Here is a 15327-nt window from a genome sequence, read left to right on the forward strand (position 1 = left end):
TTCCAGCGAGCCATCACAGGTGGGCTGATTCTCCATAGCAGGTGGATGACCTCTGCCATGCAGACACCTTGCTGCTTGGGTATCACTAGGTACAAGAATGTACATCCACATCAGTCACAGGGTCAAACACTGCAGGCGAAATGTCAATAACCCAGCCTCCTGCTTGATCCCAGCCACAGCCTTTAACCTCATGCCCTGAGGGCGACCTCAGGACTCAGACCCATGTTCTGATCTGCATCAAGTAATCCGCTTAATAACATGAGCAGAGCTGCCTGACACCTTTTAACCTCTCCAAGGACATGAACCCCTGCTCAGCAGTTAAAAGGTCAGTGTGGTGGCTCTTAAGCCATCCATCACCAACATCACAGCTGCCACCACAACCAGCATTCAGCTCTGCTTATGCACCACAGCCATGGGGAAGCTTTACCAACAGTGATTTTTTTACCAAACTACCCATCTGGGAGCAGGTAATAATAGAATCATAGAACAGTTTGTTTTGGAAGGGACCTTCCCAGCTCCCCCAGTGCCACCCCTGCCATGAGCAGGGACATCTTCACCAGCTCAGGTTGCTCAGAGCCCCGTCCAGCCTGGCCTGGGATGTCTCCAGGGATGGTTCATCCACCACCTCTCTGCCCAACCTGGGCCAGGCTCTCACCACCCTCAGTGTAAAAAAACTTCTTCCTTGTGTCTCTGTCAGATGTGACAGCACAGCAATCCTGTTGCTGCTCTTCCCAAACCTGCACCTGACTTTGGGGTGGCATCCACAGCTGGATGCACCCAAGCATCAAGAGCAGCACAGCCCTGCAGCCAGTGGATGTCTGCAGTCCCTCAGATGGCAAGGCACTTGTTAGGTGAAAACATCCAGGAGCAAATTAACCCATCAGCCATCAACAATCTGAGCAGTGAGGGGAAGAGGGAGGGCTCTCCCTGACCTCACATCTTCTTATTGACTCCACTTCACTGATTTGAGCATGGAAAGTGAAGCATGCACAAAGCCGTTTGCTGGGTCATGGCCTCCTTTGCTCGAGTTTTTCCTCTTTCACTGGAAGTCCTACAGGGCTCTCCAGAGCACGGCAAAATCCAGGGATGCGGATCTTTATGCATGGTTAACACATTGTCAGGTTTTTAAAGCAGGCTGAAACTGGTTGGGCAGCAAAGCGAATGGGAGCAGAGCAGCAGGGGTATGTACCAAAGGACTCAGCATCCATCTAGGGATGTGACATTTCTTGGTTTAGCCATTTTTTTACTATTTATACTCATCAATGCCTTCTATAACACATCTTACAACCTGTCACCTCATGCTTGTCCAGAGCCCAGGATTATACAGTCAGCATTGCCAAAGGACCCCCTTTCAAATCTACCAAAAAAATAACTCCCAATAACTTGTTGAAACAGAAGACATTCCCATGACCTATGTCAGATCAACAGATGTTTTTAACCCAATTTAAAAAATAAATAAAGAATACTCACTATTAAAGATGTACAAGTGGAATTACACCCCTCCACTCTAATTGTAGTGGCTATTTGAAAAAGCACATCCTTCATTGTTGTGTGGGAAGAGGAGAAAAGGGAGCGCGTTCCTTGTGGTTCATTAACTGAATGGGTAATGAAACCCTTCCAAGTAACAGTTTCCTACACTTTTCCTGGCAGCTCCCCAGCGTAAACTGTTGCTCTAAGAATATTGATCATTGGGCATTTTTAAAGGCAATTACCTACGTGGTAGGAACACACCGAGCAGCAGTTTCACCCGTCACAAAATAACTGCAAAAACTTGGAATTTTACTTCCAGTTCACTGCGAGCAGTTGGGACGTGAAGAAGGGAAAAATAAATGCTCGGAGAAGGAGAATCTGATAACGTCAGTGAAAATGAAGGAGGGCAGCCAGTTTTTAAGTGCTCAGAGAGACTGTCAACGTTTTTACATTTGTCAGCAGTGACTGGCTGGTTTTAACTCCAGGCCAAAGATAGGGCTTGACTCTGCCCTGGAAATTTATCATTCTGGGGATTTTTCTCTGTGAAAAATCCTCCTCTGCTCAGGAAAAAGTCCTTCTACTGTGCTTCAGGTCATGGGCTTTATTCAGAGAAGTGAAACACTGCTTCAAATTAATTTTCTCTCTCATGCTTGGTGGACCCTGATCTTATCTCTCTCATCAGGCAGAGCCTAATTTCTCAACCAGCTCCTACCAGGGACTCTGTAGCATTTCCCCTCTCTATGAAAAGAGCCCCAACTATCTTTGAAGGAGCCATAGAATCAGTGTTATACAAGTATTTTTCGCTCTTACCTATTCCCCTGTTTGCAGAGGAGGTTGTTGGCATGTAAACTCATGGGACCCCTATTTGCCTGCCAAAGACAATGTGATTCTCATATGTCAGCAGTTTTTGCTTTATTATCCTGGATTTTTGTTCCCCTCTTCTTTAAGAGGGTGGAAATGCAGAGTGATTTTACCAAAGGGGTGACCTTGCAAAGGCTGCGGTGAGAGACCTATGTGTGCTCATGTGTAGGTAGCATCAAGGTCCCAGGGCATAAGGTTGAATAGTAGCTCCAATCCCCATCCCATCAAGAAGATGGCCATACTGGGAAGGACTGTTCTGGATGGGGGAAGCCAGAGCACTGCTGGGGGGCTCTGAGATCCGGACAGCTCTCACTTAGTTGGGCAGATCCTGGGATGAACATAGTGCAGGTGCTGACAAAGCCCAACTTGACCCTCTGGAGGCCTAGGGAAACTCATTGCACAGGGTAGAGAGTCTGGAGTGAAAGGGTTGGTGAAGACCACCCATGTGTCAGGAAACCTGGCACAGCCACTGACAGTGTTTGATCTTAAACAAATTTTTTGAAAAGTAAGGTTCATTAGAAGAGATCCCATCATACTGGTGGATCCAGTCATGGCAATGAGTAGGTGTGCTTTCTAATGACTTCTGTCTTCCCAGGACTCAAGTTGATTTATTTGTGTTGCTAAAGTGTTATGAGACACCCAGAGTAGAATAAAACTTCATTGCAGTAGATGTAGGAGGTTGGTGGAGCAGGCTCTGAGCTGTGAGGTTTGTTGTGTGTCCATGGCACCTCTTGGGAAACGTGAATAGGGAAAAGGGATTTGACCCTGCTGGGATGCAGAGAGCAAGTGTGAACTTCACCCTGGCCTTCCTAGAGGGGTATTTGGCATCGCTGAGGTGGCCATGGTGGTACATGAGGTGGTAGATGCCCCATCCCTGGAAACATTCAAGGCCAGGCTGGACAGGGCTCTGAGCAACTTGATCTAGGTGAAGATGTCCCTGCTCGTGGTAGGGGTTGGACTGGATGAGCTTTGAAGGTCCCTTCCAACCCAAACCATTCTATGATTCTATGGATGGGAGCAGGACAGGGATGAAGGTCTGAGCACAGGGTGGTGAAGCTGGTGGGGAGGTCAGCGCAAAACCCCATCACCATCTTCCACCACCTTGCAGGGTCCGAGAATGAAGTGACTCAGGTGAACAGATGCCTGGATGCTGCCAAAGCCTGCAACGTGGATGAGATGTGCCAGCGGCTGCGGACGGAGTACGTCTCCTTCTGCATCCGCCGCCTGGCCCGGGCCGACACCTGCAACCGCTCCAAGTGCCACAAGGCTCTGCGCAAGTTCTTCGACCGCGTGCCACCAGAATACACCCATGAGCTGCTCTTCTGCCCCTGCGACGACACGGCCTGTGCCGAACGCCGGCGGCAGACCATCGTTCCTGCCTGCTCCTACGAGTCCAAGGAGAAGCCCAACTGCCTGGCGCCTCTGGACTCCTGCCGGGAAAACTACGTCTGCAGGTAAGGTTTGCACAGCGGGGTGGCCAACATGGAGAGCTGTCCCTCAGACAAGCCTGGGGACCATGCACCAGTGACGGCCCTGTGCCCAGAGCCAACATGCTCATCTGAAGGGTCCTGTCTGGGGACACATATCCCACCACAACCCACTGATGGGCCATTGCCTGAGTGTCCCCTTCCTGTGACCCGTGTCCTTGTCTCATGCTTTATATGGAAGGTGTTAACAAATAGGAGAAGATTTGAAATGTTTGTGCTGGAGTTCTTTAGATCTTCTCTATGGGTTTTTGGCAAATGTGCTATGGAAATATTTCCAGAAAAGTGCAGGCTATGCAGGGATGTGGTGTGTGGTGCTTGCAGCCACTTCCACCAACCTGTCTCCTCACTGTCTGTCTTCCCTAGCCAAGAGCATCCTACAGGAGCACCCAAGGTATTCCAACAGTGACAGGCACATGTAGATACCCTAAAACCATGGCTTCATTTTTTTTTTTTAAATAAGAGAAATTAACCATATATATATAAAAAATATACCCTTCTGCTGCAAGGCTGGATGTTCTAGTGATTGCAATAGCAGGCTCAGGGTCACAGTTGTCACTCCAGATCTATCATGCAGTATGTGGCCAGGGTGGTTCATTTCTCTGTTTCTATTCAAACCCTGTGCATACACCCATCCACAGACCCATCCAAATGTGCACTCACAGACATACCGCTTGAGTGCTTTTCCACCCAGTTGTACTGTTTTTACCCGTCTATTTCTCGAAAAAAAAGTCTCCAGAAGTTAATCCACATACAGCTCTCAGGAGTGGATCCTATCTGTCAGTAAGAAATGAAAGACCCCAACATCAGCAGTACTGCACCAAATGTGGTGGTCCCAGCCCAGTGTCTTGTGTGCAGCTGTGGCCATGAGTAGACACCTAGAGAAGAGCAGAACAATAAGTGCAGGACACATAGAATCACAGAATAATTCGGGTTGGAGGGACCTTCCCAGCTCCCCCAGTGCCCCCCCTGCTATGAGCAGGGACATCTTCACCAGCTCAGGTTGCTCAGAGCCCCGTCCAGCCTGGCCTGGGATGTCTCCAGGGATGGTTCATCCACCACCTCTCTGCCCAATCTGGGCCAGGCTCTCACCACCCTCAGGGTCAACAATTTCTTCCTCATGTCCAGCCTGAATCTCCCTTCTTTAGTTTAAAACCATCGCCCCTTGTCCCATCGCAGCAGGCCTTGCTGAAAAGTCTGTCCCCATCTTTCTTATCGACTCCTTTTAAGTACAAAAAGGCTATAATAAGGTCTCCCCAGAACTTTCCCTTCTTCAGGCTGAAAATCTCCCAGTATTGTCCCAGTCCCTAATTATTGTAGGCTTTGGGACCCCCTGAGCTGACCTTCCAGCAGCCACCCCCTACTAGCACATCATCTTTAAATTACAATTTTTAAATTATGTCTTTTCACAAAGGGAGGTGAGAGGAGCCTCATCCTACTGAAAGGATGGACCAGTACTAATACCCTCACCCCTCTGCACCCCAGAAACATGGAATAAGGAGAACAATTGAGCAATACATCTGAAGATACCCAGGGAATCCAAAATAGAGGGGTGCTGCCCTCTCCATAACAAGACAAGCAGGCCCAGCAGGGAAGAAGAGGTTCAGAGGGTCTCCTGGTGTTGCTTCCCAGGAGGCAGGAAAACATTTCCTGCAAGCGGCACAGCTGTTAATTATCTGGTTCCTTGGTCTCTGAATATATAATATAAAACATCCTCTAGAGACACAGTGGGAGCAAGGGGTTGGCGTCTGACCCGGTCAAAGCTAGCAGTGCAGAAACCACAGGGAGAACCAGTAACAAATCATGGCACTTTAAAGAAATAGAGTAAAATACTCCAGGGTTAATCCTGCCCACGCTGCTTAGTCCTCCTGCAGCTTCTCCACAGCTGTAACCCCTTGAATTTCCCAGCTTGGAGGGCTGGGGTCTACTAACATGAATAATACAGAACCTGCAATCACTACCTCCCTTTCCTAAATAATGCAGCAAAAAATTTGGGCAAGAAGAGCTTTCCTGATCATGGCACAGGAGAAAGGGGTTTATATGGGACAAGTCATGGGAACAAAGAAAAGGATGGGGGAGGAGGAGACAAGTGGGCAGGAAAGTGCAAGTCGGAGTGCTGACAATGACCAGGAGCACTGACAACATGTCTGGAAGAAAGAGGCTGGTTGGAAGGAGCAAAATGCTCAGTTTTTTTGAGATTACCCATGCAGAGCAAACATTTGAGACGCCCAGTTCACACACTGCAGTTCTAGTGCTTGCTGGAGTTTCCTAAGCAGCTCAAATGCTATGTGAGATGTCTTCTTACCTGGCCATGGGACTCCTGTTTGGATGGATCTGAATCTCCAGTAGGTCCTGTGTCCTACCTGAAAGCCCTGTATAGGTGTCTTGGAAATCCTACAATGTCCAAACACCTATGAGCTAACAACTGACTCTTCCCTAAAGAAATAGGTGGCAAATATCTGTTTGTCAGCATGATCTGCAAAGTTTATCCAACCAATCTAACAGGGGAGCCATACACCTCTTGCTCCAGAAGCTTCAGAAAGTCCAAACTTCTCCTAAGAATGAGTGCCTGAAGCAGAGGATGTAACAGCAGCTCTGATAGTGGGTAGAACATTTCATATCTGAGCCTTTGGGCATTTCTCTTAATCTTAGGATGACCTCAGCTACATTTAGAACGCAGCCTTTGAAGAGAGAGAAACTGGACCAGAGTGATTCTTTCAGCAAATCAGTCCCAAAATGAAGGCTTAGGTCCTTGGGGAGGTTATTACCCAAGAGTCAGATAGTGGCAATGCAGAATGAATTCCCTCGCTGCCTGCAGCAGCTCTTTCCTTGAAAACCAGCTTCACACACCAGAAAACAAATATTTCTTCCAAGATTGCACCATTGTTGCAGTCCCAGAGGAAGCCTGTAAAACATTAGCTACAGCACCTATTCATGTGTCATCTCAAATTCACTTCGGGGTTTGTTGCGGGGGGCAGGAGAGTGTAAAATGATATGAATTCAAACTGGATTAGCAACACCTACTGCAGCAAAGGATTTTGCAAATGCCTTGCCTTCTGTAAACATGACCAGCGTGCTATTATCTGTGCTAGTGTGTCCCGTTTTGTGCTCTCGTTCCATCAGGTCACGCTATGCGGAGTTCCAGTTTAATTGCCAGCCGTCCCTGCAGTCTGCGAGCGGCTGCCGGAGGGAAAGTTACGCTGCCTGTCTGCTGGCGTACACGGGCATCATCGGTGAGACGCTGTGTCACAGAATCATAGGGCAGTTTGGGTTGAAGGGACCTTCCCAGCTCCCCCAGTGCCACCCCTGCCATGAGCAGGGACATCTTCACCAGCTCAGGTTGCTCAGAGCCCCGTCCAGCCTGGCCTGGGATGTCTCCAGGGATGGTTCATCCACCACCTCTCTGCCCAACCTGGGCCAGGCTCTCATCACCCTCAGGGACAACAATTTCTTCCTCATGTCCAGCCTGAATCTCCCCTCTTTTAGTTTAAAACCATCACCCCTTGTCCTATCGCAACAGGCACTGCTGAAAAGTCTGTCCCCATCTTTCTTATTGTCCACTTTTAAGTACAGAAAGGCCACGCTAAGGTCTCCCCAGAGCTTCTCTTCTCCAGCTGAACACCCCAACTCTCTCAGTCTCTCAGGTGGAAATAGATGGCCCATCCCAGGGCATCTGCTCTGTCAGGGGTTCCCTAATGCCATCATCAGTGATGCCACTGGAAATCACTGTCTGTTGCCATCTTGCTGACTTCAGAGGCTGTGAGATCGGGTGTTCAGGGACCCAGATGGCACCTGTTCGTAAAAGCACAACCAGAGTCCAAAGACAATTCACAGTGGCCACAGGACTTGGTCCATCGTGATGGATGGGATAGATGGGCAATTTTTTTGGTCAAGATTTCCTTCTGGTTTAATCTTTCTTTTGTTGTCTCTGACCATTCTGGAGACCGAGCTTTGCTTTTTCAACAACAGTGTGGAAAACTTTACACACATTCACATAGAGGGTTTGAATGTTATTAGGGAATTTAAGTTCCCAGGAGCCTCCCATTCCTGGGACATTTTAATTGATTGATGGCTTTACTGGTGGGCTGAGCGAAAGGGCTGCAGCTGCTCCTCTTCTCCTCCCTGGAAGCAAAATAGACTTGTGACACCAGTGTTTGAAGGGTTTTCTCATCCTGCCATCATGGGGGGCTCAGCTGAGACTGTAAGAGCAAACCCAAGAGAGGAGCAAAGGGAGAAATCATTGTCCCTTGTGAAGTACCAGCTTTGTGGTTAACCTTTCTCCATCTTTCTCGGCAGGCAGTCCCATCACACCCAACTACATCGACAACTCAACTTCCAACATCGCTCCCTGGTGCACGTGCAATGCCAGCGGGAACCGGCAGGAAGAGTGTGAGAGCTTTCTGCATCTCTTCACCGACAATATCTGTCTCCGTAAGTATCACCTGGCACGTTCTGCTCTGGCAGAATTGCCCTCAAGCTGGTGAGGCTTCTTGTGAGTGAGGGTATGAAGATGCCCTGGTCTTCAGGAGTCTGTAGGTGTCCAGCTCTGAATCCTTTCAGTCATGCATTTGGGTGATGCAGCCAAAAGAGGCTGAAGAAGGGATACATATGCTTTGTTTTTTGAAATATTGCCCTGACAACATTTTCTTCCATCTCTTTACCGTGCAAAGAAAATGCCATTCTGGCCTTTGGCAATGGGACCTACCTGAACGCAGCCGTGGCCCCATCTATCCCCCCCACCACACAGATGTACAAGCAGGAGCGAAACGCCAACAGAGCCGTGGCGACCCTCAGAGAGAACATCTTCGAGCACCTCCAGCCCACCAAGGTAGGAGAGGGTTGACTTGGCCCTAAGAGGTGCTTGGTGGTGTCTACACCTCCTCCAGCCCTCCTCAACTCCCCTCCCTCTTCCATCTGTGTCATTTCAACTATGTCCAGACATCCAACCTCCCCTCCACCTCCTACAGTTCCTGATTCACCCTTTTCTTCATTCTCCATTTCATTCTTTTCTTTGGGAATTTCCCTTAATCTTAGGATGACCTCAGCTACATTTAGAAAGCAGCCTTTGAAGAGAGAGAAACTGGACCAGAGTGATTCTTTCAGCAAATCAGTCCCAAAATGAAGGCTTAGGTCCTTGGGGAGGTTATTACCCAAAAGTGAGATAGTCAGATAGATGCCCTGACATCTTCCCCAACATCAAGCACAGGGCTACATGCTCCTGTCCCTCACTCTGCCCTCCTGCCTGTTGGTCACCATCGCTTTTCTTTCATGGATGCTACAGAGCGATATGGGATTTTTAGAAGCATTGAGAACATCCATGGGCTTTTCAGGAGTGTAGAAGGAGAGCCAGGACCACTGATTTGGCTCCTCAGCCTCCTGCAGGGCAGCCCCACAGCTTCAGACAAGCACTTCAGCTCCCTGGGGTGCGGGTTCCTTCTGTGTTAAATGAGGATCCTGGAGGTCATAACGTCGAGGCTTAACCAAGGTTTGCTAAGCATTGGAAAATTTCACCTGAAAGGCTCTAGTCATCAGCAAATTGTTAGTATCAAAGTAATATTTAATTGAAATTATTTTAAAACAAGCAACAGATCAATTCGCTAGTGATGGCAGTAGTAGGCATTAAATATTTTATTTTTAAATAAAAAGCAATGACCTTGATTTGACACCCACCAGAGTAATTTTCAGATTGAATTATTTTACTATTAAATAATTAACAGCGACCCTGAGTTGCTGAACATTCAGGTAGCAGAAGCTGTCAGTTAACTAGACTCCAAGGACTGAGCGTGGGCTTTGCGCTGGGCTAGACCATACCTTCAGAGAGCTTCCACACACGGAATTTTTTTAGCCTCTTCCCTCTTCCTTTTGCTGACAAAACACCAAATTTAACTCCCTACACTCTGTTTTCACAGAGCAGCAGGATGGGAGGTGCAGAAATGTGGCCTCAGCATCCCTCACTGCTTTTCAGGGCATTGGTGGCCATGCACAGGACACACATAATTTCATCAGGCCATATACTCTGCATCTAGGAGATTTGGAGGGTTTGCTTCTAGTGCTCCCCAGATCTTGGAGTCGTCCAAGTAGTGGCCTGAGGTCCAGACCTTGCACTGAGAACTTCATCCTGAAGTGATGGAGAAGCTATGAACCTTCCTCATCATTGCCAGTCCAGCCCAGATAGACAAATGCTGCTCCCACCAGAAAGTGGAGAGCTGGAGAACGCAATTGTAGTAAGGGATGGCTCTACCACATTGCCAACTTCCATGTGACAGCAGCACATCCCTCTGCTGAAGTGTGAGTGCTGCTGGAGCGTGGACACTGCAAGGGGAGCTGAGGCGTTGGGTCTTGACTTGGGACTCAACTCCAAACCCAGATTTTGTTCAGTGTTTAATGAGTTTCATGCCCCTCGACTTGAGGAGGGAAGCTACAATGGTTCAATTAGTCCATCTGCTTCCCATCTTCATAGCAGTGCAGAGCCTTGGCTTTAAATTATCTCAGTTACCAGCTAATGCAAATAGAAGACTCTAGTAAAGTAAATTTTCAGCCACAGATGTCAACGCGCTGTAAAAGGACAAGGGTGCAGTTTGTCTGCAAGATGTAGGAACCCAGGGTGGAAGTCAGTCCTGCAAACACATACACTATGTTTTTGGAATAACCCATCTGGTTCCCAGCTACTGCTTGGTGGAATCATCATCCCTGGAAGTGTTTAAAAGATGCGTAGATGAGGTTCTTAGGGACATGGTTTAGTGACAGTGTTGGGTTAATGGTTGGACTCGATCTTGAGAGGGTGTCCTACAACTAAAATGATTCTATTAATATGGCTGCCAGCCCCATGGAGGTATCTTCAATACCCAAGCGACATCAGCCTGGAGAGGCGATTGGGTCAAGCCTTGGCCAGCAATGGCTCCATGTGCTGCATGGATCTCCTTTGACTGGAGCGAGTGTCCAGGCACCCACCTCAGACAATGACACCTCCAACTAGTGTCCAAACCTGCAGGCTGCATGCCCAGTGTTGTGCCCATCGGGTGACCCTGCTACCACCACCTCCAACAGAGCAGAGGTGACCTCCAGACTAGAGTTGGGGTGTTGAGACTGGCCCTGGATCCCTCTGACCATGCACATACATTGGAGGGCTGCATGGTCCTCAGAAGGACCGAGGTGAGGAACACCCACACCACTCACCGTGTGCTGTGTCCTCTCTCTTGCAGGTGGCCGGAGAGGAGAGGCTCCTGCGGGGCTCCACTCGTCTGTCATCAGGAACCTCCAGCCCAGCAGCTCCCTCCCTCTGGGCAGCCTCTCCACAGCAGATGTGGCTTCTCCCCGCGCTTGCTGTGCTGAGCCTCTTCGCGATGTGAAGCGGGGTGGGCACACGCCAAGCAGAGACTCTCTTTGTGTCGGTTTCTTTACAAAACAACCAGACCAGTAACTTTTTTGGAGGGGAGGTGAGGGAGGAGGGAGGGAATGAGAAGGAGAGGTGAGCTTATGGGCATCCTTTCCTCCTCCTCATCCGTCTGACAATTTATTTGATTTTATACAAGCAGCATCATTGACAACCAGCTCATTCTTGGTCCTGGCCACCTTTCTACCCCACAGCTTGGTTGTTGTCTCTCCAGCTCTCTCTGGGCGGGATCAGAGCCATGGACAATTCCCTTGGAAAAGCTGAAGGAAAGAGTTGAGCCAAGAAATGAGAGCAGCAAAGGAAATACTTTTGCCTGCCCCAGCCAAGAGGGGAAAGACTTTTGATGGATGAGCTGTTAGGAGATTTCCTGAAGCTCTGACTCATGTTGAGAGGCTCTTGAAAGGACACATCAAGCGATGCGGAGTTCAGGCTGTCTCCAGGGTTGCTCAGGACCCAAAGGGCAGCTCACCTGGTTCAGAGGGATGAAACCAGAGCCCTGGTGAGGAGGTGGTTGCTTTTGTTCATGAGAGAGGATCCTGAAGCACCTCTGGGGTGGACCAAGTGACCACACTACAAACTGGCTCACTGGGATTACCCATCTCCTTGAAACCACGACCAGCGTGCATCTCCAAGCTGTCATCTACCCCTCGGGCCCTCCTTTTTAGAGAAACATGTGTCATGTATTGATGGTGTTCAGGAAGAAACACGTGTGTTGCGTTCTGTTTGCAGCTGGCTTTCTTCGTGTCCCAAACCTGGCATCTCTATTCAGTCCTGTAAAGTGCTTGGGGTAGGTTGGGTTTTTTTTTTGGTCACATCCAAACAACCAGAAGCCAACGATGTCCCACTCCAAGATGATAACCTTTCTCTGTGCAGGATGAACGCGTGAACCCATGGGCAGGACGCAGTTTGAGCTCAATTCAACCCATTCCCATGTGCTACCTGTGCATCTGCCAGTCTTGCAGAGACCAAGAGAGTCTTCAGTCAAGAGGGTCAATTAGTCATGCAAGGAAGAGATGGGATAGAAAGGTTTGCTAGATACCACCCTGCGGACATAAATATCCAGCCAGTTTGTGGAAAGGCCATGTCATGGGTCATGTCATGGGTAGGGAGTGAATGGCTACAGTTCCCTTCCTTGAAGAGCTGGTGGAGGCAATTGTTTGTGTCCAGGATAGCACACGAAGGTCATTACCTCCTACCAAGCACTAATTACTCAGCTAAGAGGTGTTTTAAGCAAAGGCTGGTGAAGTGACCTACTCTACTGAGCTGGACCCAGCTGGAGAGTGAGGACAAATATCTCTTTTGTCTCTCCAAGAGCATGGAGAAGCAGATGCATGGCTTGAACATTCAAGGGTCTTCCCTCAAGGAGGTGAGCTGAGGACTCCCAGCACCTTCTTGTGGGGCTGAACCCCTTGTTAGATCACATAAAGAAAGGAGATGGCAAGGAAGGGTGAGATGGTTTCCCAGGAAAAATGCTTACCCAGGCTGTCCCACCACAAGAGGCACAGGAATAGCTTCAGATTCTCCTCAATTATTCAGCCCTGGGTTTTGCAGCAGCCCATTTAATCCTTGGTGTGTGCTTCTCCAAATAACATCATCAGTTCCGTGGTGTTTGGATGCATAGAAAGTCTTATCAGCAGCTGATGCAGCAAAGTCCAGCACTTTGTATTCACATTCCCTGCAGAACACCTTCATTGCTTAACAGCTTCAGGTTTTGCTGAGAAAGTGCGGCAGCTTTCTTGGATTTTGGTCCAACATGAAACCACTCTTGTTTTCAAATGAGCACCTGTGGATGTGTGAGACATGCACAGAAATCCTCCTGGCTGCATCCTATCCAAAGTTCTGCTCCTCGAGGTCCTCAGGGCTGTAGCACGTGGTTCTCCTAATTCAGGGCTGTGCAGAGGAACATGCCGAGATCCAAGTCTTGTGCGCAGGATGCCAGGTCACACATGTGCGTGTGGAGTCTTTGCTGCCAAGAGGCTCATGATGATCAGAAAAAGCAGGCAGGGAGTTAGGGCTATGGGCAGGAAAGTCTCCCTTCAAAGTGCCATGACCATGCGCTGAGTTGGTGTGAACATCTCCCCTTTATGCAGGGCATTGGTGTCCTCTGAGAGACCGTGGAGCCTTCTGTGCACCAAGTGACACAGCTACGAACTGCAACTCTGCAAAGCCTGTGCAGGAAAACAGCGCAGGACACACGTGGAGCTGCTGGAGAGGGGCCAGGGGAGCCACAGGAATGACCCGAGGCTGGAACAGCTCTGCTGGGAGGACAGGCTGAGAGAGTTGGGGTGTTCAGCTGGAGAAGAGAAGCTCCGGGGACACCTTAGAGCACCTTTCAGTGCTTAAAAGGGGTCGATAAGAAAGATGGGGACAGACTTTTCAGCAGGGCCTGTTGTGATAGGACAAGGGGTGATGGTTTTAAACTAAAGGAGGGAGATTCAGGCTGGACATGAGGAAGGAATTGTTGTCCCTGAGGGTGGTGAGAGCCTGGCCCAGGTTGGGCAGAGAGGTGGTGGATGAACCATCCCTGGAGACATCCCAGGCCAGGCTGGACGGGGCTCTGAGCAACCTGAGCTGGTGAAGATGTCCCTGTCATGGCAGGGGTGGACTAGAAAAATAGATGTAGAGAACCCCACTCAAAAACCAAAGGGGATGGAGGAGACCTGCAGAGGTCACCGAGGCCATTACCATGTCCCACAGCCAGACCAATGGTCTGGTTACACTTTCTGGCAGATTTATCTTAAATGACTTTTCACTATTTCAGTGACAGACATCGTCATCTCCCCTTGATTTAGCTCTTGCTTTAAAGACTCCTTAGGGTGTTTGTTGTCTCTAAGAGTCACAGGTCAAAGAGACCCTCGATTGTGGTGTCCTCTCAGGTCCTCATTTTTTGGGAGGCTGTGGAAGGTGACAGCCAGCTACCACAGATCATATCACAGAGGCGTTGCATGAGAAGGCCAAAAAACATGGAGACACTGTGCTGGGATCTGTAAAAAAACCCATGCAGTGAGCTAATTTAAATGGGTGTCTGCTGGAGGGGTTTCCTCCTCGTGCCCTTGATTGACGGACCTCAAAAGTATCTGTGGAGTTGAAGTTGATGGTTTGAAAGTGCATTCCTGGTCCACTGCTGTGTTGCGAATTTGCAAACAGCATCTTTCGAGCACCATCCCAGGCCAGGTCCTGCACTCCCGGGGTTCCCCGTGGTCTGCGGATGCTACAAAATGAAGAGGATAAAGCTCAGAGCAATCTTGCCCAGCAAGAAAGAACCAGGGGCTTGGGATGGGCAGTCACATTACACAGAATTAAAAAAATAAAACACATATATATATATATATCTTCAAACCTGCACGACTTTTTCCTGATCATTTCACCCTTTTTGCCGATCGTTGATGTCAATTCTCCCTCCAAGCTCACTCATGAATCAAACTTTGCAAGTAATGATGGCTTTTGAGCGGTCCTTTTGAAGGCAAAAAACCCAATTCCATTCCCCCTCGCCCACAAACACATAGGTGCACAGGCCGTTTCGTTTCCCTTGCGAAAAGTCAGCGATTTTTTTTCTTAATGAAATTTCATCTCTGTTGAATTCTGTGAAATGAACCACGGAACTTCATTTTTAAGTCTCTTGATTAACCACCAAAGTCATAGCGGCTGCTTTTGTAAAGGCAGAGGACTGAGCGAGGCAGAACAGAGAAAGGAAGACAATATTCTTTTAGGAATTCCTCCATACCTGGGGACTTTCAAAAGCACAAAGAAGAGTCATGAGAAAAAGAAGCAGCCAAGTTTTCTGTAGCCAAACTTTCTGTAGCCACTGAACTTTATTTTTCGGCTGCTCAGCACCGTTCCCAGTGGTTTGGCCATCCTGAAAGCCCATAAAATATTGTGTATGTACAAATACCACATCACCGCCAAAGCGAGAGCACGAGCAGGGAAGGAGACACCGTGTTGGGGACCAGATGCTGGAGCAATAACCCCACGGGTGGTGGGGGATGCTAAAGGCTGTGTGTGCATGGGGAGGATGCCTGATGTCTGCCTCTACTACCGGGGTACACCCTGTACTTATCTCTTCTGTACATGTCAATATTCAAACATATCCATGAATAAAGCACACATGCATTTTCCTGA

General features: G+C 48.8%; 1 protein-coding gene across 2 annotated transcripts in view; it reads left to right on the plus strand.

Annotated features, from left to right (window-relative positions):
* The window catches only part of GFRA4 (GDNF family receptor alpha 4), a 76703-nt gene extending 61376 nt beyond the window's left edge, over positions 1–15327 (plus strand). For both annotated transcript variants that reach the window (XM_071808437.1, XM_065836717.2), the window contains exons 4-8: positions 3440–3785; positions 6939–7048; positions 8112–8246; positions 8486–8643; positions 11018–15327. In XM_071808437.1, the coding sequence (XP_071664538.1) occupies positions 3440–3785; positions 6939–7048; positions 8112–8246; positions 8486–8643; positions 11018–11164 (896 nt within the window). In that variant the 3' untranslated portion in view covers positions 11165–15327. The remainder of the gene's footprint in view (positions 1–3439; positions 3786–6938; positions 7049–8111; positions 8247–8485; positions 8644–11017) is intronic.

The sequence above is a fragment of the Patagioenas fasciata genome, chromosome 4, assembly GCF_037038585.1.
Source record: "Patagioenas fasciata isolate bPatFas1 chromosome 4, bPatFas1.hap1, whole genome shotgun sequence".
NCBI lineage: Eukaryota > Metazoa > Chordata > Aves > Columbiformes > Columbidae > Patagioenas > Patagioenas fasciata.